The sequence below is a fragment of the Moschus berezovskii genome, chromosome Y (assembly GCF_049115385.1).
Source record: "Moschus berezovskii isolate FMDL1 chromosome Y, NW_MosBer_1.0, whole genome shotgun sequence".
Classification (NCBI taxonomy): domain Eukaryota; kingdom Metazoa; phylum Chordata; class Mammalia; order Artiodactyla; family Moschidae; genus Moschus; species Moschus berezovskii.
In genome coordinates this window covers 2816642-2839561 of record NC_142489.1, presented here as the reverse complement: position 1 = coordinate 2839561, position 22920 = coordinate 2816642, and the positions used below count along the sequence as shown (strand labels likewise).

The 22920-nt window shown below is 57.2% G+C and overlaps 1 protein-coding gene across 3 annotated transcripts in view; it reads left to right on the top strand.

Annotated features, from left to right (window-relative positions):
- The window catches only part of PPP2R3B (protein phosphatase 2 regulatory subunit B''beta), a 46752-nt gene that overhangs the window by 18359 nt on the left and 5473 nt on the right, over positions 1 to 22920 (top strand). For all 3 annotated transcript variants that reach the window (XM_055438558.2, XM_055438559.2, XM_055438561.2), the window contains 5 exons: positions 17198 to 17301; positions 17493 to 17595; positions 18698 to 18772; positions 20051 to 20137; positions 20431 to 20587. In XM_055438558.2, coding sequence (XP_055294533.1) covers positions 17198 to 17301; positions 17493 to 17595; positions 18698 to 18772; positions 20051 to 20137; positions 20431 to 20587 — 526 coding nt within the window. The remainder of the gene's footprint in view (positions 1 to 17197; positions 17302 to 17492; positions 17596 to 18697; positions 18773 to 20050; positions 20138 to 20430; positions 20588 to 22920) is intronic.

Sequence of the window (22920 nt, the reverse complement as noted above, 5' to 3'; positions counted from 1 at the left end):
TGAGCTGTCCTCCAGTGTGTGCGTGGACCACGTGCTGTTTATCCATCCATCCATCCATTGTCTATTCGTTATCCATCCATCCATCCATTGTCTATTCATTATCCATCCATCCATCACCCATCCATCCATCCATCCACCCAATCACCCATCCATCGTCCATCCATCCATCACCCACCCACCCAACCATGCAGCCATCGTGCATCCACCCACCTACGCTCTTATCCATCCATCTGTCCCTCCGACCATCTCTCCGTCATCCATCCATTCATCACCCAACCACTCATCTCTCCAGTCATCCACCCACTCACCCAGGCACAGGCTGATCCACTCATCCCTCTGTCCATCCGTCCCTCCATTCATCTGTCCATCCATCCACCCCGCTACCCATCCATCCATGTACCCACCCACTCCCCTCCCCCAGTCCCTGGCAGCCACGAATCCACTTCCTGTCTCCATGGACTTGCCTGCTCTGGACATTTCCTGTCAGTGAAGTCACACGCTGTGTGTCCCTGTGTTTGCACCTCTCCGTGAACTTCATGTGTTCAGGTCCATCCGCGTTGCAGCCGGTGTGAGTGCTGGCCTACTTTTGGTGTTCCTTTACGTACTTGCCCTTCACGAGCCCTTGGGTGGCTGCACCCGTGACTCTCGTGTGCGATGTTGCTGTGATCACGCATGTGCTACGGGTTTGTGCGGACGGACGTGTTTGCATTTCTGTTGGGTCGAGAGCCAGGGAGAGGAATGGCTGGTTCAGACAGTGACACTGTGCACCTTTCTGAGGAACCTCAAACTCTTTTCCAGAGCAGCTGCCCCGGCTTACATTCCCCCCTGCGCTGTGCGAGGCTTCCAGTGTATTCACATCTTTTCCCGCACTCGCCGTCCCGATTGAGGACCGTCCATCCCGGTGTGAGGGCAGTGCTGCCTCCTTGTGGTTTTGAACTGCGTTTCCTTCCTGACTACGGGCTTCCCCGGTAGCTCAGGTGGTCAAGAGTCCGTGCAGAAGACTAGGTCAGGCAGATCCCCTGCACAAAGGAATGGCAGCCCGTTCCACTTTTCTCACCTGGAGAATTCCGTGGACAGAGGAGCCTGGCGGGCTGCAGCCCCTGCGATCACAGAGTCAGATACAGCTGAGGGCTTTCCTTTCTGGCTAACGCTGAGACTGTTCATGTGCTTGTTAGCCGTTACTCTGGTTTCTTTCCGACAGTGTCTCTTCAGACCCTTTGAATGTTTTTCAGTTGGGCGGTTCACCATTTTATTGTTGACGCATGAGCGTTCTTTGTGGTCTGGATACAGTCCCGTATTGGATATATGTACCGTGTGAATATTTTCTCCCGTTCTCTGGGTGGTTTTTCCACCTTTTTAAAAATTGAATCAGAGTTGATTTACAGCGCTGTGATAATTTCTGCTGTACAGCAGCATGCGTTATGCAGACACGTCCTTTCTTCTCAATTATGGCTTATCACAGGATACTGGATGTGGTTCCCTCTGCTGTGTGGCAGGCCGTTGTTGTGTATCCCTCATATATATATATATATATACACACATACATACATATATGGGCTTCCCTGGTGGCTCAGAGGTTAATGCGTCTGCCTCCAGCACGGGAGACCCGGGTTCGATCCCTGGGTCGGGAAGATCCCCTGGAGAAGGAAACGGTAACCCACTCCAGTATTCTTGCCTTGAGAATCCCATGGATGAAGAAGCCTGGTTAGGCTACAGTCCATGGGGTCTCAAAGAGTCGGACACGACTGAGCGATGGAACGGATATACATATACATATATATGATAGTTCGCATCTGCTGATCTCAGACTTCCTGTCCATCCCTCTCCAACCACAGCCCCTCCCCCGTCCCGGCAACCTCCAGTCTGATCTCTGTGTCTGTCAGTCTTTCTGGTTCTCAGCTAAGTTCATTTGTGCCGTGTTTTAGACCCTTTGTCTGAGTGATGTCATTGGGCGTTTGTCTTTCTCTGTCTGGCTGGCTTCCCTTAGTGTAATCATGCCCTGGTCCATCCGTGTTGGGGCAAATGGCATCATGTTATTCTTTTCGTGGCCTTGTAGTATCCATTACATCGGTGCCGCTTCTTCCTCCATTCATCTGTGCGTGAACATTTAGGTTGCTTCCATATCTCGGCTGTTGTAAATAACGCTGCCCGGAACACTGGGGTGCGTGTATCTTTTTGAATTAGAATTTTTCCTGGGTATATGCCCAGGGGTGGGATTGCTGGATCATATGGCAGTTCTGTTTTTAGTTTTTTGAGGAACCTCCAAACTTTCATGGTGACTGCACCGATTTATATTCTTACCAACAGTGTAGGAGGGTTCCCGTCTCTGCAACCCTCTCCAGCTTTTGTTATTTGTAGACCTTTTCAATGATGTCCATTCTGAGCGGTGTGAGGTGGTACCCAATTGTCTAATAATTGCCGGTGTTGAGCATACTTTTCTGTGTCTGTTGGCCATCTGTGTGTGTTCTGTGGAGGAGTGTCCATGTGGACGTTTGGCCCGGTTTCGACGGTGTTGTTGGTGTTGAGTTGTCTGAGCTGCTTGTGCGTTTTGGAAATCAGTCCTCTGTCAGTCACATCGTTTGCAAATGTTTTGTCCTATTCTGTGGGTCGTCTGTTGCTCCTTTGCTGAGCAAAAGCTTGTGAGCCTGTTCAGTCTTATCCCTGTCGCCTTGGGAGACTGACCTAAGAAGAGGGCTTGTGCCTGTGTTCTCTGCTAGGGGTTTGACGGCGTCATGTCTTAACATTTCCGTGCGTAAGCCATTCTGAGTTTATTTTCGTGTGTGGCATGAGGGTGTGTTGTAACTTCATTGATTTGTATGCATCTGTCCAACTTTCCCAGCACCCCTTGCTGAAGAGTCTGTCTTCTTTTCTCCATTGTGTATTCTGGCCTCCTTGGTCAAAGCATAATGGACCACAGTTTGGGTTTGTTTCTGGGTTCTCTGGTGCGGTCCCTTGATCTCGGCGTCTGTTTCTGTGTCAGCAGGAGGAGGAGAGGGTGGCAGAGGATGAGACGGTTGGATGGCATTCCCGACTCAGTGGACATGAACTTGGGCAAACTCTGGGAGATGGTGAAGGACAGGAAAGCCTGCAGTTCACGGCATCGCAGAGTTGGACGTGACCGGGCAGCTGAACGACAAAGAGTTGATTTACAGTGTTGTGTTAGTTTTACATGTATGGCAAAGTAAATCAGTCATACTTAGACAGGCATCCATTCTTTTTCAGATTCTTTCCCACTTAGCTTATTACACAATACTGAGTAGCGTTCCCTGGGCTGTATACAGTGGGTCCTTGTTGATTGTCCATTTTATGTATTAGTGGTGTATATTTGTCAATCCCAAGCTCCTATTTCATCCCTCCCCCTTTGGTAGCCATAAGCTTGTTCTCTGTCTGTGAGTCTGTTTCTGTTTTATAAATAAGTCCGTTTGTACCCTTTTTTTTGACTCCACATATCAGTCAGACTGTGCGATATCTGTCTGTATCTGTCTGGCTTACTTCACTTAGGATGATAATCTCTGGGTCCATCCATTGTTAGAGATGGCGTTATTATACTCTTTCTTATACCTCAGTAATATCCCTTTGTGTATATGTTCCACATCTTCATCCATCGATCTGTTTGTGGACATTGAGTTGCTTCCATCTCTTGGCTGTTGTGAATGGTGCTGCAGGGAACACTAGGGTGCATGTGCCTTTTGAAGTAGGATGTTCATCTTTTCAGATACATGCTCAAGAGTGGAATCGCTGGGTGATACTCTAGTTCTGTTTTTCGTTTTGTGAGAAACCCCCATTCCGTTCTCCATACTGACTGCACCCACTTACATTCCCACCAGCAGTGTAGGAGGGTTCCCTTCTCTCCACCTCTCCAGCATTTATTGTTTGTAGACTTTTTAATGACCGGTGTGAAGTGCCATCCGGACCAGTGTGAAGTAGTACCTCACTGCAGTTTAGATTTGCATTTCTTTAGCAGTCAGTGACGCTGAGCGTCTTTTCATGTGCTTTTTGGTCATCTGTACTGTTTTCTTTGGAGAAATGTCCGTTTAGCTCTGCTGACCGTTTTATGTTTATTATTTATCTGATTGTTCCAGGTCTAAGTTGTGGGGTGAGGGGTGAAGTTCTCTGGTAGTAGTAAAGTTAGTCGTTCAGTCGTGTCCAACTCTATGCAATCCCGTGGACTGTAGCCAGCCAGGCTTCTGTGTCCATGGAATTTTCCAGGCAAGAATATTGCAGTGGGTTTCCATTTCATTCTCCAGAGCTCTTCTGACCATATTTTGATTGGATTTAAAAATATATGTATTTGGGGCCTCCTGGATGGTGCTAGTGGTAAAGAATCTGCCTTCAATGCAGGAGACTTGGGTTTGATCCTCGAGTTGGGAAGATCCTGTGGAGTAGGGTTTGGCAGCCCGCTCCAGTATTCTTGCCTGGGAAATCCCACGGACAGAGGAGTCTGATGGGCTGTGGTCCATGGGGTCACAAAGAGTCGGACGCGACTGAAGTGACATATTTGTTTATTTGTTTGGCTGTACACGACTGAAGTGACTGAGCCACACGTTTATTATTTCTTTGGCCATATTGGGTCTTGATTGACGCATACAGGATCTTTGATCTTGGTGAAATGAGGCTCTCTAGTTGCAGCATGTGGGATCCAGTTCCCTGATCAGGGAGTAATCCCAGGCCCCCACTGGGAATGTGGAGTCTTAGCCACTGGCCCAGCGGGGAAGTCCCTTGGGTTGTTATTTTCTCCCATTCTGTCTTTTCATTTTGTTTGTGGTTTCCTTTGCTGTGCAAACGCTTGTACGTTTGATTAGATCCCATTTGTGTATTTGTTTTTGTTTCTATTACTCTGAGAGTTAGACCCAAACAGATACTTGGCGATTGATGTCAGAGGGTGCTCTGCCTGTGTTCCCTCCAGGGGTTTGATAGTGTCTGGTCTCACGTTTAGGCCTTTCACCCGTGTGGAGTTCACTTTTGTGTGTGGTGTTGGGGTGTGCTCTGATTTCATTCTTTTACCTGTAACTGTTCAGTTTTCCCAGCGTCACTTACTGAAAAGGCGGTCTTCTACATTCTACGTTCTTGCCCGCTCTGTTATGGATTCATTGATCCTAGGCGCGTGGGTTTATCTGTGCGCTTTCTATCTTGTTCCATCATGTTTTTGCCTGTTTTTATGCCAGTCCCACGCTGGTTCCACATCATAGTCCCACGCTGTTTTGACATCGCTGACTCAGTGGACACGAGTTCGAGTAAGCTCCGGGAGATGGTGCAGGACAGGGAGGCCTGGCATGCTGCAGTCCACGAGGTCGCAGAGTCAGACATGACTGAGCGATTGAACAACAAGTACAGTTTTGATTGCTGTAGCCTTGTCGTAAGGTCTGAGGCCAGGCGCCGTGACTCCTCCAGCTCAGTCTTTTATTCTCAGGATTGCTTTGGCTATTTGGGGTCTTTTATGTCTCCATACAGATTTTTAAAGCTTTTGTTCTAGTTCTGTGAAAAATGCCACCGGTTAATTTGATAGCAGTTGCACCGAATCTGTCGATTTCCTTGGGCAGTATAGTTATTTTGACAGTATTGATAATTCTAATACAGGAATGTCAAATCTGTACCTGCGACCCTTTTTCTTTGTCGGGTCATTTATTTCTGATTCATTTTGACTAGTCCTGCTAGAGATCTGCTTCTCCTTCCAGACGAGCGTCCGTCAGCCCCGTGGAGCCCTTCAGCGCTTTGCTGCCTGTTCCAGCAGTCCCTGCACACAGCTTCATTGCTTTCTGACACAGTTCTCTATTGTCAGTGTTTCTTAGAGTTTTGACTCAAACAATTAGTTTCTTCAGTAAGCTTTATTGAGATATAATGGACAGAGTAAGATGTCCCCATTGTACGTGTACAGCTTTTCACAGTGTAAATGTTCACCCCTGTGGATCCATCTCTTCACTATTATAAATAGTGCTGCTGTGAACACTGGAGTGCGTGTATCTTTTTGGATTTCAGTTTTCATCTTTTCGAGATAACATGGTCAGGAGCGGGACTGTTGGATGACACGGGAATTCTATTTTCAGATTTATATAGGGAATGCTAAAGGCTTCCCAGGTGGCTCGGTGGTAAAGAACCCACCTGCCAGTGCGGGAGACGTGGGTTGGATCCCTGGGTTGGCAAGATGCCCTGAAGGAGGAAATGGCAGCCCTCTGCAATATTCTTGCCTGCAGACTTGCATGGACAGAGGAGTCCGGCAGGCTCCAGTCCGTGGGGTCGTGGAGAGCCAGACATGAGTTGGTGACCGAATGACTAACAGAGGGACCACCAGTCACCCCGGGATGTCTCACGTGCCCCCTCTGGCTCCAGGGCCCCTCCAGTGTTACCGGCCAGGCTTCCTGGCCTCCTTGGTCGGTGGTCGGGCCCGAGGGCCCGGCTTGGGCGTCTGCCCCGCACCTTGGCGGTGCTGTGTGCAGGGGTCAGTGGGGCAGGACGGGCTTCTGCTCCCGGCTCCTCGGAAGGGGCGGCTGGGTTGGCCTTCGTGTCTTGGCGTCAGTACTCTGCCCCTCTGCTGCATACAGTTGTTTGTAGCCCTGTATGGTTTCTGTGTGTCTGCTCTTCCAGACAGCGTTTGTCCGGGCGCACTGGAGGAGAGGGTCCCGGGCCCCACGCACCCTCACTCCCGGGCCTTCTGCTGCTGCTGTTTTGCTTGGTCACCAGTGTCACCGGGGGTCCCGTGGGGGCTGTCTCTGGTTTCTGGGCTCAACTGTGGCATTTCTCCCCAGTGTTTACCGCCGAGTGGCGGCCTGTGTGCGCGTCCCTGGGTGTGTGTGTTCACCAGTGCAGGAATGTTTGGTCGTTCCCAGTGCCATCTCGTGAACATAGCCGCTGTGTACGTTTGCATCTGTCTGAGGTAAGAAATGCCTCTGTTGACTTGCTGGGTCATCCGCTGACAGTATGCTTAATTTTATATGAAGTACAAAGCCGTCCACTGGCGTGCCGGTGTCTTGGGCACGTGTAGGAAGCAGTGAGACGCCAGCTCTTGGTGTCTGCAGTTTTCATCCTTAGCCTCACTGGGGGCTGTGTGTGTATGTGCACGCTGAGGTCACACTGGGGTGTGTGTGTGTGGGTGTGTGTGTGCTGAGGTCAAACTGGGGCATGTGTGTGTGTGTGGTGTCTGTGTATGTGTGTCTGTGTGCTGAGGTCACACTGGGGCATGTATGTGTGTGTGGTGTCTGTGTGTGTCTGTTTGCTGAGGTCACACTGGGGTGTGTGTGTGCTGAGGTCACACTGGGGGTGTGTGTGTGTGCTGAAGTCACACTGGGGTCTGTGTGTGTGTACTGAAGTCACACTGGGGTGTGTGTGTGTGTGCGTGCTGAAGTCACATGGGTGTGTGTCTGTGTGCATGCTGAGGTCACACTGGGGTGTGTGTGTGTGTGTGCACGCTGAGGTCACACTGGGGTGTGTGTGTCTGTGTGTGTGTGTATATGTGCTCATGTCACACGGGTGTGTGTGTGCATGCATGCTGAGGTCACACTGGGATGTGTGGGTGTGTGTGTGCTGAGGTCACACTGGGGTGTGTGTGTGTGTCTCTGTGCTGACGTCACACTGGGGTGTGTGTGGCTGTGTACTGATGTCACACTGGGGTGTGTTTGTGTGTTTGTGTTGCTGAGGTGACACTGGGGTGTGTGTGAGAGTGTGCATGCTGAGGTCACACTGGGATGTGTGTGGGTGTGTGTGTGTGTCTGCATACTAAGGTCACACTGGGGTGTGTGTGTCTCTGTGCTGAGGTCACACTGGGGTGTGCATGTGTGTGTGCGCACGCTGAGGTCACACTGGGGGATGTGTGTGTGTGTGCATACTGAGGTCACACTGGGGGTGTGTGTGTGTGTGCACGCTGAGGTCACACTGGGGTGTGTGTGTGTATATGTGCTGATGTCACACGGGTGTGTGTGTGCGTGCATGCTGAGGTCACACTGGGATGTGTGGGTGTGTGTGTGCTGAGAGGTCACTCCGGGGTGTGTGTGTGTGTCTGTGTGCTGACATCACACTGGGGGTGTGTGTGTGCATGCTGAGGTCACACTGGGTTGTGTGGGGGAGGGTGTGTGTCTGTGTGCTGAGGTCACACTGGGGTGTGTGTGTGTGTGTGCATGCTGAGGTCACACTGGGATGTGTGGGGGTGTGTGTGTGTCTGTGTGCTGAGGTCACACTGGGATGTGTGTGTGTGTGCATGCTGAGGTGACACTGAGGGGTGTGTGTGTGTGTGTGTTTGTGTGCATACTGAGGTCACACTGGGATGTGTGGGTGTGCATGCTGAGGTCACACTGGGGGTGTGTGTGTGTTGTGTGCTGAGGTCACACTGGGGGTGTGTGTGTGTGCATGCTGAGGTCACACTGGGGGTGTGTGTGTGTTGTGTGCTGAGGACACACTGGGGGTGTGTGTGTGTGCATGCTGAGGTGACACTGGGGTGTGTGTGCTGAGGTGACACTGGGGTGTGTGTGTGCATGCTGAGGTCACACTGGGGGGTGTGTGTGTGTTTTTGTGTGCTGAGTTCACACTGGGGTATGTGGGTGTATGTGTGCACGCTGAGGTCACACTGGCTGGTGTTTGTGTGTCTGTGTGCTGAGGTCACTTACTCTGGCTTCTAGTCTCATTTCCGTAATGGTTAGGTTCAGTCTCTGATGATGTGTTTGTTTCTCATCGGCATCTTTTCGTTTTTTGGGCGCTGTCTTGGCGTATAATGACGTGAGGTGAACAGTAGGTATTTCCTGTGGACAACTTCATCTGCTTGGGGTGTGCGTGTCTCCGTGAAACTGTCCACACCGTCAGACGAGAAGCGTTTCCGGCAAACCCCCAACTCACTGTCCGGTCCAGCTCAGTCCAGCCAGGCCCCCACTGGGTACTTTCTGTCACTGCGGATTAGTTAGAGTTTAGTAGAACTTTACCAGTATACAATCACGCAGTGGCTACTTGTTTTAGCTGGCACATTTCTAATGACTCACAGTGCTGAGCATCTTTGTACGTAGCACTTGTGTCATTGTATACCTTGTTTGACGACATCTCTGTTCAGATCGTTTGCCTGTTAAGCATCCAGTGTTTTCTTAGTATTGAGTTACACGTGTCTTCTGCGTCTCCAGATATGAGCACTGGTCAAAGGTCCTTGTCCCAGCTGTTTTTTTTTTCTGGTCTTCCCTTGCCTTTCCACTCTTCTGTCAGCCTCTGGTATTAAAGATGGTTTTAATTTACATCCTGTCTGGTCATCAGATTCTTTATTTTCTGGATTACGTATTTATGTCTTTCATAGAAAGTGTAGGCTACTAGCATTTTCTCTTGTGTTTTCCTCTGAAAGTTGGTGTGGTGAACTCTCCTGTTCAGGTATGAACTCCGCTCTGAGCGGGGTGATTGCCCGCATGGGGCAAGGAGAAGGTGCACTTCTGCACATGGTGCCCAGCAGCTTCTTACCCGCTGAGCAGGCCCCTCGTTCCCTTGCCCACTTGCCTTGGCACCTTTTTAAGCTGTGTAGGAGTCGGGCCCTGGACGGTCTTCCGTGTAGGCAACGGGTCGTCTCTACAACCAGGCAGGGCTATCGTCCCCCAGGATCTGGACAGTCCTGGCCCCTACCCATGCCTCCCCGTCCTCACTGAGGAGTTCTGCCACCAGCGATGACCCCTCCCCGTCCTCACTGTGGCGTTCCCTCCTCAGAGCTGACCCCTCCCTGTCCTCAGAGCTGATGACTCCACGTCGTCACTGAGGAGTTCCCTCCTCAGAGCTGACCCCTCCCCGTCCTCCCTGTGGAGTTCCCACCTCAGAGCTGACCGCTCCTCGTCCTCCCTGAAGTGTTCTCTCCTCAGAGCTGACCCCGCGCCGTCCTCCCTGTGGAGTTCCATCCTCAGAGCTGACCCCTCCACGTCTCCCTGTGGAGTTCCCTCCTCAAGTGACCCCTCCGCGTCCTCCCTGTGGAGTTCCCTCCTCAGAGCTGACCCCTCCCCGTCCTCACTGTGGAGTTCCCTCCTCAGAGCTGACCCCTCTCCATGCTCACTGTGGAGTTTCCTCCTCAGAACTGACCCCTCCCTGTCTTCCCTGTGGAGTTCCCTCCTCAGAGCTGACCCCTCCCCGTCCTCCCTGTGGAGTTCCCTCCTCAGAGCTGACCCCTCCCCGTCCTCCCTGTGGAGTTCCCTCCTCAGAGCTGACCCTCCCCGTCCTCACTGTGGAGTTCCCTCCTCAGAGCTGACCCCTCCGTGTCCTCCCTGTGGAGTTCCCTCCTCACAGCTGACCCCTCCCCATCCTCCCTGTGGAGTTCCCTCCTCAGAGCTGACCCCTCTCTGTCCTCCTTGTGGAGTTCCCTCCTCAGAGCTGACCCCTCACCGTCCTCCCTGTGGAGTTCCCTCCTCAGAGCTGACCCCTCCTCGTCCTCCCTGTGGAGTTCCATCCTCAGAGCTGACCCCTCCCCGTCCTCCCTGTGGAGTTCCCTCCTCAGAGCTGACCCCTCCCCGTCCTCCCTGTGGAGTTCCCTCCTCAGAGCTGACCCCTCCCCGTCCTCCCTGTGGAGTTCCCTCCTCAGAGCTGACCCCTCCCCGTCCTCCCTGTGAAGTTCCCTCCTCAGAGCTGACCCCTCCCCGTCCTCCCTGTGGAGTTCCCTCCTCAGAGCTGACCCCTCCGTGTCCTCCCTGTGGAGTTCCCTCCTCAGAGCTGACCCCTCCCCGTCCTCCCTGTGGAGTTCCCTCCTCAGAGCTGACCCCTCTCTGTCCTCCTTGTGGAGTTCCCTCCTCAGAGCTGACCCCCTCCGTCCTCCCTATGGAGTTCCCTCCTCAGAGCTGACCCCTCTCCGTCCTCTCTGTGGAGTTCCCTCCTCAGAGCTGACCCCTCCCCGTCCTCCCTGTGGAGTTCCCTCCTCAGAGCTGACCCCTCTCCGTCCTCCCTGTGGAGTTCCCTCCTCAGAGCTGACCCCTCCCCGTCCTCACTGTGGAGTTCCCTCCTCAGAGCTGACCCCTCCGTGTCCTCCCTGTGGAGTTCCCTCCTCAGAGCTGACCCCTCCCCGTCCTCCCTGTGGAGTTCCCTCCTCAGAGCTGACCCCTCTCCGTCCTCCCTGTGGAGTTCCCTCCTCAGAGCTGACCCCTCCCCGTCCTCCCTGTGAAGTTCCCTCCTCAGAGCTGACCCCTCCCCGTCTTCCCTGTGAAGTTCCCTCCTCAGAGCTGACCCCTTCCCGTCCTCACTGAGGTGTTCCCTCCTCAGAGCTGACCCCTCCCCATCCTCCCTGTGGAGTTCCCTCCTCAGAGCTGACCCCTCTCTGTCCTCCTTGTGGAGTTCCCTCCTCAGAGCTGACCCCTCTCCGTCCTCCCTGTGGAGTTCCCTCCTCAGAGCTGACCCCTCCCCGTCCTCCCTGTGGAGTTCCGTCCTCAGAGCTGACCGCTCCTCGTCCTCCCTGTGAAGTTCCGTCCTTAGAGCTGACCCCTCCCTGTCCTCAATGAGGTGTTCCCTTCTCAGAGCTGACCCCTCCCCGTCCTCCCTGTGGAGTTCCCTCCTCAGAGATGACCCCTCTCCGTCCTCCCTGAGGTGTTCCCTCCTCAGAGCTGACCCCTCTCTGTCCTCCCTGTGGAGTTCTGTGCTCAGAGCTGACCCCTCCCCGTCCTCACTGAGGTGTTCCCTCCTCAGAGCTGACCCCTCCTCGTCCTCCCTGTGGAGTTCCCTCCTCAGAGATGACCCCTCTCCGTCCTCCCTGAGGTGTTCCCTCCTCAGAGCTGACCCCTCCTCGTCCTCCCTGAGGTGTTCCCTCCTCAGAGCTGACCCCTCCCCATCCTCCCTGTGGAGTTCCGTGCTCAGAGCTGACCCTTCCCCGTCCTCACTGAGGTGTTCCCTCCTCAGATCTGACACCTCCCCGTCCTCACTGAGGTGTTCCCTTCTCAGAGCTGACCCGTCTCCATCCTCCCTGAGGTGTTCCCTCCTCAGAGCTGACCCCTCCCCATCCTCCCTGTGGAGTTCCATGCTCAGAGCTGACCCCTTCCCGTTCTCACTGAGGTGTTCCCTCCTCAGAGCTGACCCCTCCGCGTCCTCCCTGTGGAATTCTGTCCTCAGAGCTGACCCCTCCGCGTCCTCCCTGTGGAATTCTGTCCTCAGAGCTACCCCTCCTCGTCCTCCCTGTGAAGTTCCGTCCTCAGAGCTGACCCCTCTCCATGCTCACTGTGGAGTTTCCTCCTCAGAACTGACCCCTCCCCGTCCTCCCTGTGGAGTTCCCTCCTCAGAGATGATCCCTCTCCGTCCTCCCTGAGGTGTTCCCTCCTCAGAGCTGACCCCTCCCCCTCCTCCCTGTGGAGTTCCCTACTCAGAGATAACCCCTCTCCGTCCTCCCTGAGGTGTTCCCTTCTCAGAGCTGACCCCTCCTCGTCCTCCCTGTGGAGTTCCCTCCTCAGAGATGACCCCTCCCCGTCCTCCCTGAGGTGTTCCCTCCTCAGAGCTGACCCCTCCCCCTCCTCCCTGTGGAGTTCCCTCCTCAGAGATAACCCCTCTCCGTCCTCCCTGAGGTGTTCCCTCCTCAGAGCTGACCCCTCCTTGTCCTCACCGAGGTGTTCCCTTCTCAGAGCTGACCCCTCCCCGTCCTCCCTGTGGAGTTCCCTCCTCAGGGATGACCCCTCTCCGTCCTCCCTGAGGTGTTCCGTCCTCAGAGCTGACCCTTCCTCGTCCTCTCTGAGGTGTTCCCTCCTCAGAGCTGACCCCTCCCCATCCTCCCTGTGGAGTTCCGTGCTCAGAGCCGACCCCTCCTCGTCCTCACTGAGCTGTTCCCTTCACAGAGCTGACCCCTCCCCGTCCTCAGAGCTGACCCCTCCCCGTCCTCACATAGGTTTTCCCTTCTTAGAGCTGACCCCTCTCCGTCCTCACAGAGGTGTTCCCTTCTCAGAGCTGACCTGTCCCCGTCCTCTCTGAGGTGTTTCCTCCTCAGAGCTGACCCCTCCCCGTCCTCACTGAGGTGTTCCCTCCTCAGTGCTGACCCCTCCCCGTCCTCACTGAGGTGTTCCCTTCTCAGAGCTGACCCGTCCCCGTCCTCCCTGAGGTGTTCCCTCCTCAGAGCTGACCCCTCCCCGTCCTCCCTGAGGAGTTCCCTCCTCAGAACTGACCCCTCCCCGTCCTCCCTGTGGAGTTCCCTCCTCAGAGCTGACCTGTTCCCGTCCTCACTGAGGTGTTCCCTCCTCCGAGCTGAACCCGCCGCGTCCTCCCTGTGGAGTTCCCTCCTCAGAGCTGACCCCTCCCCCTCCTCCCTGTGGAGTTCCCTCCTCAGAGCTGACCCCTCCCCATCCTCCCTGTGGAGTTCCGTGCTCAGAGCAGACCCCTCTCCGTCCTCACTGAGGTGTTCCCTCCTCAGAGCTGACCCCTCATCGTCCTCCCTGAGGTGTTCCCTACTCAGAGCTGACCCCTCTCCGTCCTCCCTGTGGAGTTCCGTGCTCAGAGCTGACCCTTCCCCGTCCTCCCTGTGGAGTTCCCTCCTCAGAGCTGACCCCTCCCCGTCCTCACTGAGGTGTTCCCTTCTCAGAGCTGACCCGTCTCCGTCCTCCCTGAGGTATTCCCTCCTCAGAGCTGACCCCTCCCCATCCTCACTGAGGTGTTCCCTCCTCAGAGCTGACCCCTCCCCATTCTCACTGAGGTGTTCCCTCCTCTGAGCTGACCCCTCCTTGTCCTCCCTGTGGAGTTCCCTCCTCAGAGCTGACCCCTCTCCGTCCTCCCTGTGGAGTTCCCTCCTCAGAGCTGACCCCTCTCCGTCCTCCCTGAGGTGTTCCCTCCTCAGAGCTGACCCCTCCCCCTCCTCCCTGTGGAGTTCCCTCCTCAGAGATGACCCCTCTCTGTCCTCCCTGAGGTGTTCCGTCCTCAGAGCTGACCCCTCCCCATCCTCCCTGAGGTATTCCTTCTCAGAGCTGACCCCTCCCCGTCCTCCCTGAGGTGTTCCCTCCTCAGAGCTGACCCCTCCGCGTCCTCACTGTGTTTGGTGATACTGTGGATAGCCTTAGTTTACTTCAGTTTATGACCTTTTCTCTGGTGTGTAGACCGTCTGCTGATTGCTGTGTATTTACCTGGTGCTAATTCTCTCATGAGACCGCTTTCGCAGGGTCCTTGGGTGTTTCTTGCCCTTCCCGTCCTGTGCAGACAAACGCAGGGCCCCTTGCTGCTGTAACCCGCGTGTCTTCACCGTGCTCGCGCTCTGCCCATGGCAGTGGTCAGGTCTCTGTGTGGACGCGGACTGGGGCTGCGGGAACAGCTCGGAGTGCCCTGCCTGCAGGTTCCCCGCCTCGAGTGCTGACTAGGTTTGCGGGACGCAGTGGGACGCGGACTGGGGCTGCGGGAACAGCCTTGGGGCTGGGCACCCCCTCCCCGGACGCCGGTGGGAGCCGCGTGTCCTCTCGCGGCCCGTTTCAGCGAGGCCCTGCTTGGCTTCGAGCCCCCTCACCGCGTCTCATCGTTACTGGGTGTTGACGCTTGCCCACTGCTTTTCTGCACGCATTGAAGGATCCTGTGGCTCTCTTCTTCAGCTCATCAGGACAAGGAAGCAAAGGTTCAGATGACAAAGCCCTCTTGTGTCTCTGACTCAACTCCCGTTTCGTCGTGAGGAGACAGGTCTCCTCCTCCTCCTCCTGTGCTTTGCGGTCCTGAGCCTTGTGTCTTGTTAGGGTTTCGTCCAGGCTCCTGGAAGACGCCCGTCTGGGGTTTCCTTCTCTGCTGACTCCTCTGTCTAGTTCGGCACCAGAGTGCTCCGGCCTCACAGAGTGGGTTGGGTTATTGGTCCCCTTTCTGGAGCTGTGTGTTGACATTTGGGATGATGCTTTATGTTAATGTTGGGGGAATTCACAGTGAAGCATTTGAGACTGGTCGTTTCCTACCCGGGAAGGTTGTGGACGTTGAGTTTGCCGACTTAGTTCCCATCTTTCAGGTGTCTGCTCAGCTCACCTGACTTGCTGAATTTCTTTTTTTTAAACATTTTATTTTATACTGAAGCTTGGTTGATTAGCAGTGTTGTGATGGTTTCAGGTGGACAGCAAATGGACTCAGCCACACATGTCCATGTACCCATTCTCCCCCAAACTCCCTTCCCATCCAGGCTGCCACGTGACATGGAGCAGAGGTCCCTTTGCTGTCCATCAGGTCCTTGCTGGTTCTCCGTGTTAAACACAGCAGTGTGTCCATGTCCATCCCAGACTCCCTGACTGTCCCTTCCCCCATCCTTCCCCCTGGGAACCATAAGGTTATTACAGAGGATTGAGCAGAGCTCCCTGTGCTGGACAGCAGGTCCTTGCTGGTTCTCCGTGTTAAACACAGCAGTGTGTCCATGACCATCCCAGACTCCCTGACTCTCCCTTCCCCCCTGTAACCATCAGTTCATTCTGTAAGTCTGAGAGTCTGTTTCTGCTTTGTAAATAAGCTCATAGGTATCATTTCTCTTTAAACCCCACATAAGGGAAGTGATACGGCGTTTCCCTCTGACTGACTTCACGCAGCATGACAGTGTCTAGGTCCATCCATGTTGCTGCAGATGACACTGTTTCATTCCGAGTAATCTTCCACGGTACACACGTCCCACACCTTTACCCATTTCCCTGTCAGTGGGCATCTGCGTTGTTCTGTGTCCTGGCTTTTGTGAGCAGTGCTGCAGTGAGCATTGGGGTGCATGTACCCTTTCCAGCTGTGTTTTCTCCAGACACGTGCCCAGCGGTGGGATTGTAGGATCATGTGGTCGCTCTGTTTTTCTTTTCCAGGAGCCTCCGTGCTGCCTCCATGGTGGCTCCAACAGTTTACAGGCCCACCAGCAGGGTGGGAGGGCTCCCTTTCCTGCACACCCTCTGCAGCATTCACTGCAGATTTGTGGGGGACGGCCCTTCTGATTGGTGTGAGGCGATCCTCTTTGTAGTTTTGATTGGCATTTCTCTGGTTGTCAGTGTTGAACGTCTTTTCGTGTGCATCTCGGCCATCTGTGTGTCTTCTTTGGAGAATGTCTTTGTAGGTCCTCTGCCCATTTTTCCTTAATTGGGCAGGGGGTGTCCTGTCAGACCGCCTGCTGGCCGCTGCAGTGCCTCCCCCTACAGCATAGTGGTCTGTGCGCCGGTGTCTGGGTCCTGCTCTCGAGACCGTCGTGCGGTCACGTCTGCTGGGATCTGGTTACGTGTTTCCTCCGCGTCTCCCTCTGCAGTCCTGACCCCGTTCGTGCTCTTTGCTTGCGGGGCCCATCCGCGCACAGCTTATGGGCCTCAGGGGGTTCACCCTGAGCCGTTCGCCTTTTTCCTGCTGTTGTTCAGTCGCTCAGGCCTGTCTGACTCTTTGCAACCGCATGGAATGTAGCCCGCCGGGTTCCTCTGTCCATGGGATTTTCCAGGCAAGGATAGTAGAGTGGATTCCGTTTCTCTCTCCAGGGGAATCTTCCTCCAGGACTTGAACCCGGGTCTCCTGGGATTGTTGCAGTGTTCCCATGTATGTTGGACTCTCCTGGTCTCGCCCGCATGAGTTGGGTGTTTGCAGAACTGTTGGTAAAGGTGTTCATGTCTGCTGGTGTCTGTCCCAGGCTCTGACCAAAGCGCCCAGGGCGAAACTGAAGCCCGTCTGCAGTCCTGCCACCAGGAAATAAAGCCGTCAGAGCGTCTCCGTTGTTTCCATGCCGCTTCAGCACCTTCTGTTGTTTAGTCGCTCAGTCATGTCCGACTGTTTGCGACCCCATGGACTGCAGTACGTCTTCCCTGTCCATCAGCAACCCGAGTTCGCTCAAACCCACGTCCATCGAGTCGGTGATGCCATCCAACCATCGCCTCCTCTGTCGTCCCCTTCTCCTCCCACCTTCTTTCTTTCCCAGCATCAGGGTCTTGAAAGCTGTGACCGTGAGCGATGTGGTCGCCTTGACCCCCGAGATGCACAGTGTTGCAGGAGCGTCCTTGTCGCGTCCCGAGTATTTCACGGTCTCCTCTGTCGTGTATGCTCTCCTCACAGGTCATGAGGTGCTGAGACTCCGGGGTTGGGGGTGTGTTCACCTCCTCTGTCCCGGTTGCTGACCGTCAGGCTCTGATCGGGGGATGGGGTGCACACCGCATCCTCAGGACCAGTGTTTGCGTCCCCATCGCCCGTGTGACTGAGGGCGAGGGGCTGCCGTGTCCTCAGAGACACACTGCTTTGTGCGGGGCGCACCGTCTGCACACAGCGGCTCTCCCTGCCTCGTCAGGGCTGGGCTGCCGTGGGGGCCAGGATGAGCTCACCCATGTCCCCACCCCTCCCGCAGGCCTGTGGCTGCCCTCTCTACTGGAAGGGACCGCTCTTCTGCAGCGCTGGCGGTGAGCGCACCGGCTCCGTGTCCGTCCACAAGTTCGTCGCCATGTGGAGAAAGTGAGTCCCGAGAGGGGGGTGTCCCCAGCTGTCCGCCGCCCCGGCTGGTGCTCCTGTGGCCGGGACGGTCGCGTCTTGGGGAGACCGTGCCTGGGGTTCCGGCACAGCTGCCATGTGCCTCCTGGGGCCCGAGTCTGGACGGGGGTCTGTGGATGTGCAGGGGGTCAGCGGGGGCGCGCTCTGTGGCACAGGGTCCTGCAGAACTGTCATGACGATGCTGCCAAGTTCGTGCACCTGCTCGTGAGCCCTGGCTGCAGCTACCTGGTGCAGGAGGACTTCGTGCCCTTCTTGCAGGTGCGTGCCCCTCCCCCGTGTCCCCGCTGTGCACCGCACACGCCCCCATCCGGGAGTCCCGGCCTTGCGCAGTGCACACCCCCCCATCTGCACCTGCCCACCACACGCGTGTCCCGTCTCTGCTGCTCGCACCCCCACCCCTTTTACAGGCACATCCCTATGTCTACAGCTGCGTGTGGGAGCCAGGCTCTCTGCCCTCGGGGAGCCGTTTCCACTGTGCTGAGAGCCCGGCTCTCTGCCCTCAGGAGGCCGCCTCTGCTGTGTGGGAGCCGGACTTTCCGCCCCTGGGGGCCGCCTCCTTTTTGTGGGAGCCTGGCTCTCTGCCTTCAGGGAGCCATTTCCACTGTGCTGGGAGCCTGGCTCTCTGCCCTCGGGGTCGCCTCTGCTGTGCTGGGAGCCTGGCTCTCTGCCCTCGGGGGGCCGCCTCTCCGGGCTGGCCCCATGCAGCCCCTCGGGAGCCATGTGAGCAGCGGGACGGAGTGGACGGCTCCACCCCTGAGCCTGGATGCCTGGACTTGGACGGGCACTGTGCGTTGGGTGCCAGGCCGTCACGGACCGGGTCAGGCTTTGCAGGATGCTCATTCCAAATGCCTTTCTGCTTCCTTTAAGCAAAATTTGTTCAGGACTTCATGGTCCATTCTCTGGAGAAGAGTTTAAAGTGATGGCTGGCTACCTGCACGTTCCACTTAAAACACGGAACAGGCAAAGTTTGCAGAGGACGTGAACGAGAGCGATTTGACGGGCTCCCGGGATTCTAGTCCTTTATCACACAAGGACGTTCACATACTCCTCCTCAGAACCTGGAAAGCCCTTACACGCTGGTGTTTGCGTGTTCATACGTGTCAGGTCACCCTTGGTTGTGAGAGGCCGTGACAGCCGCCTCTGTTCAAAGCCCTGTACTTCCTCAGACATGGCCCGACAGCTCAGTACAGTCTTGATTTGACGTGATTTCATGTAAATGTGTGTTTGAGGGGACTCCACAGGGGCGGCTCTGGGCCTGCCTGTGTGACCCTGGGGTTCTGGTGGACACATGGGTTCTTGTCCCAGGGGGCTGTGGGAGGTCCCGCAGTGCATCCCAATGCCGGGTCCTGTCCCCCCGCAGGACGTGGTGAACACGCACCCCGGCCTGGCGTTCCTTAAGGAGGCGGCCGAGTTCCATTCCCGCTATATCACCACGGTGAGTGCAGTGTCCACGGCCCTTACACCCCACTTTGTCACCAGGCTCAGGTGTCCATGGTCCTTTTCTCTGGGGCTCGGGAGGGGCGAGTGGTGTGGCCCACACGGGCCCCACGCAGGGCACGTCGCCGAGGTGTAGGTCCAGGCAGGCGAGGACACGCCCAGAGACCCTACCGTCTGCCTCCCGGGCAGCAGGGTTTCAGGTTCAGAGCATCAGGTGAGGGCGCCCTGCGTGGGGCATGGGCCCCGCCTGGGGACACGGAACCGCAGCCCAGGCCCTGCCCCTGCCCTGGGCCGGGGTCACCTGGGGGAACCAGAGCTGGGGGGCAGGGCTCTTGCCCACACACATGGCCTGGCCCTGGGTGCAGGTGAGTGGTGGGCAGCCCTCGGGCACGTGGGCTGGGAGCACACTTGTCCTGCAGCCCAGAGTGCACGCATGGCGGCGGGCCAGGGCGGGGATGTGGATGCCTGTGGAGCTCCCTGTGCCCTGGTTCCCAGGCCCCCCTCACACATACACTGCACCACTCTGCTCCCTGACTAACAGTGACGATGCAAACTGAGGTTTCCTCCAGCCACACTGAGCGCTGACTGTAGAGGCTGCTGCGTGCCGGGGGCTCCTCAACACACAGGGACCGGGGCGGGGACATCCGTGGATGGGGACAGAGAGAGGGCGCCCCGGTGGGGACGGGGGAGGGGCGTCCTGCCCCAGGGCACTGCCGTCTGGACCACAGGGGGCGGGGCGGGGACATCCGTGGATGGGGACAGAGGGAGGGCGCCCCGGTGGGGACGGGGGAGGGGCGTCCTGGCCCAGGGCACTGCCTCTGGACCACAGGGGGCCCTGCCGGGCCTCCGTGTGCAGCGGCGGGGTGGGGGGGGGCGGCGGCGCGCTCTCGGCTTTGAGTTCGCGATCTCCTCCCAGCGGTCCGGTCAGGTGCTCGCTGCTGTGAGGGTTGCCCGCCCCTCAGAGCTGCCGTCCCCGCCGCATCCAGCTCGAGGGCGGCCCGCTCCCGGCCGGGCTGCGCACTGCGGCCGAGGGCAGCTTCCGCCGCACCGGGTGACCCCGGGATCCAGCGGGCCTCCTTCCGGACCCTCCGGCGTGTGCGGGGCGGCCGCCCTCTGCTGGCGGCTCGCGGTCCTGCAGCGCACCGTCCCGAGTCGCTGGTGAGGCCACCCAGGGGGCCACCGGGCGGCCCCGCACGCTCACACGTGGGCCTCGCGCGAAGCCCTGCAGCGCGCACATCGCTGTGCGGGGCTGACGTGCCCCGTCCGTGCCCCGCAGGTCATCCAGAGGATCTTCTACACCGTCAACCGGTCCTGGTCGGGCAGGATCACGTGCGCCGAGCTGCGGAGGAGCACTTTCCTGCAGGTACGTGCATCCCTGTTCTTTGTCAGTTAGCTCCCACCCTCTAGTCTCTCTGCACAGACCCGTCCCTCCATCCTCCTCCGCTCTCCCACCCCCACCTTCTCCCCTCCGTGTCTGTGGCCTGGCCTGACCCGGGTGCACCCCTGACCCCATTGCCCCTCCCGGCCGTCACGCGGCTTGCCCTGCTCTGACCCTGCCTCCCCACGACACGGGATCTGGGTCCGTCCCCACTGGACGGCCTGTTTGCACTCCGCGCCCTGGAGTCCCCGCTGGCAGTTCTGTGCTGTGTCCTGCAGAACGTGGCTCTCCTGGAGGAGGAGGCAGACATCAACCAGCTGACGGAGTTCTTCTCCTACGAGCACTTTTACGTCATCTACTGCAAGTTCTGGGAGCTGGACACGGACCACGACCTGCTCATCGACGCGCAGGACCTGGCCCGGCACAACGACCACGGTGAGCGCCCGCCCGCTGCGGGTCGGGCCGGCGGGGACTCGGCCGGGCGGGTGCTCCGCGGGGGCGCCTGGTCTCCGGAGAGCGGCCGTGGCTGCCCCCACGCCACCTGACCCCCCACCCTCGGGGCCTGCACCCGGACTCCCGCTGGACCTGCTGCGCGACGCGGGAGACAGGGACACACAGGGGACGCGGCCACGTGGCGTCGGGGTCGCCGTCACGGCGGGCGCGGACCCGGAGCCCGCGAGCACGTGGCGGATCCCCCTCGGAGCCCCTTTCATTCCCCCAACTCTGCCCACCCCCAGGCTCCTCTGTGTCCCTGCAGAGGGGGGCCACCCCCGTCGTGAGCTCAGGCGGGTCGCCTGATGAGCTCAGTGGGGGCCAGTCCGTAGGTCAGCGCTGGGCTCACAGCGCCTGTCCCCGTGGGGGAGATGCCTGTCCCCTCGGGGCTCTGTGCCCGCTTTCCTGCCGAGTCCCTCGTGCTGCCTGCCCAGGCCCTCTAGCGCCTGCCAGTGGGGACACAGTGCCATCTGGACACTGAGTCCCAGCTCAGGGCACCGTGGCCGCGGCAGCTGGGCTGGCGTGTCAGGCCCGGAGTTGGCCTGTTGAGAACAGCAGAGAGACACATTTCCCGGGGAGGTTTGAATCCCAGCCTGCGGGTTGGACCCGAGAGCCTTTGTGTGCCCTCATGACAGAAAAGCTGGAGACGCTAAATCCGAGCCTCCCCACATTATAGGAGCGGCAGTGAGGAATCCTGTGTAAACGCTTTTCTAAATTTATTACTTTTTTGACTGAACCATAATTGCTTTACAAACTTGTGTTGGTGTCTCCCAATCTGAATGTGAGTCAGCCGAGGGATGATGTCCTCCCTCCCCATCCCACCCCTCTGGGTTCTCACAGAACCGCGGTTTGAGTTCCTGCACCTCCCTTTACAAGAAATCAAATCTTCAGGGTATGGAAAATGGGCTCAATTTACCTGTGTGGTGGATTTCTAGTTTTGTCAACGATTTCTTTAAAACCGTAGGTTTCGATGTAATGGGTTTTCAGGTAATTGCAGCCATGAGCGTGTTTCTGAATTCTCTGGGCATTCATTTGTTTGTGGTCAGTGTGGCCTGGATGGGCCCCCGAGGTCGGGCCCCCAGGCCAGCCGTCTGCTCCCCAAATCCCTCAGGCTGGTCCCCCAGGGGTCCCGCGATCCTGGTGCGTGGACGCCTGAGTGTGCGTGTGTGGGTCCCTCTCAGTTCCACTGCTGGTCTCGGCTCTGACCCCCGCCGTGAGATCGGCACAGGCCTTGGTGGCTGGGACGCGCTCATCAGGCCCTGAGCTTCCCACCTCGTGGCCCAGGGCTGGTTCCCGCGTCCCTGGGGCCTTCTGGCCACCCGTGTGGTTCTCACGTCCGGCCGCTCTCGTCAGCTGCTTTTGGGAGTCTGTCACCAAACAGGGCCGCTTGCTGGGGTCTTTGTGGCCTCGTTTGTCCTGGGGACACTAGTGACCCTGGGGATGGTGGACTTGCTGGCCGGGACAGGACACAGGGCAGTTTCGAGTACAGTCCCCTGGTGTGCCCATAAGCTGTGTCAGTCGCGGGTTTCTGCACAGGCTCGCCCTCCCGCGTGGAGAGGAATGGGCCAGGACGGAGCTGACCATCTGCTGTCATGTTGCCAGGTGTGGGAGCGCGTCTGAGTCAGCTGTCCTAGTTCTCTGGGGCTGTTCTCATGTGCGTGGGGGGAACCCTCAAAGAACAGGAAGTTATCCTCCCAATTGTGACACCGGAGATCCTAAATGAACTTGTTTATGAAGGCCCAACACCCACGAGGGCCGTGAGGGTTACCTGAGGCAACTCTAACAGATGACCACAAACGGGCGCTCGACACCCGGCCTCCCCCAGCCCTGGGGACCACACGTCTGAGGTCAGGGTGTCCCAGGGCTGGGCTCCCTGCAGAGTCTCCAGGGGAGGGTCCTTCCCGCCTCTTCCAGCTTCTGGGGGATCCGGGCGTCCGCCCCAGAGCTGGCGGCCGCCTCCCTCCCGTCTCCGCCTCCGTCTCCATGTGGCTTCTCCTCTGCGTCCGTGTCTCTCCCCTTCTGTGTCTCATAAGGACCCTGTCCCTGGGTTGAGGGCCACCCCCATCCAGGAGGACCTCATCTCAGACCTTCACTCCATCACCTCTGCAGAGACGCTGTTTCATGTAAGACCCAGTCCCCACACCAGGAGGCAGGATGTGGACGTATCTTTGTGGGAAACCTGGTTCAGCCTCTGACACCATCCAGTCGTTCCTCTCAGGGGAGGCTTTTATTGAGCCAGGATGAATTGGGGGGAGAGGACGTTTTGTCTTTATTTC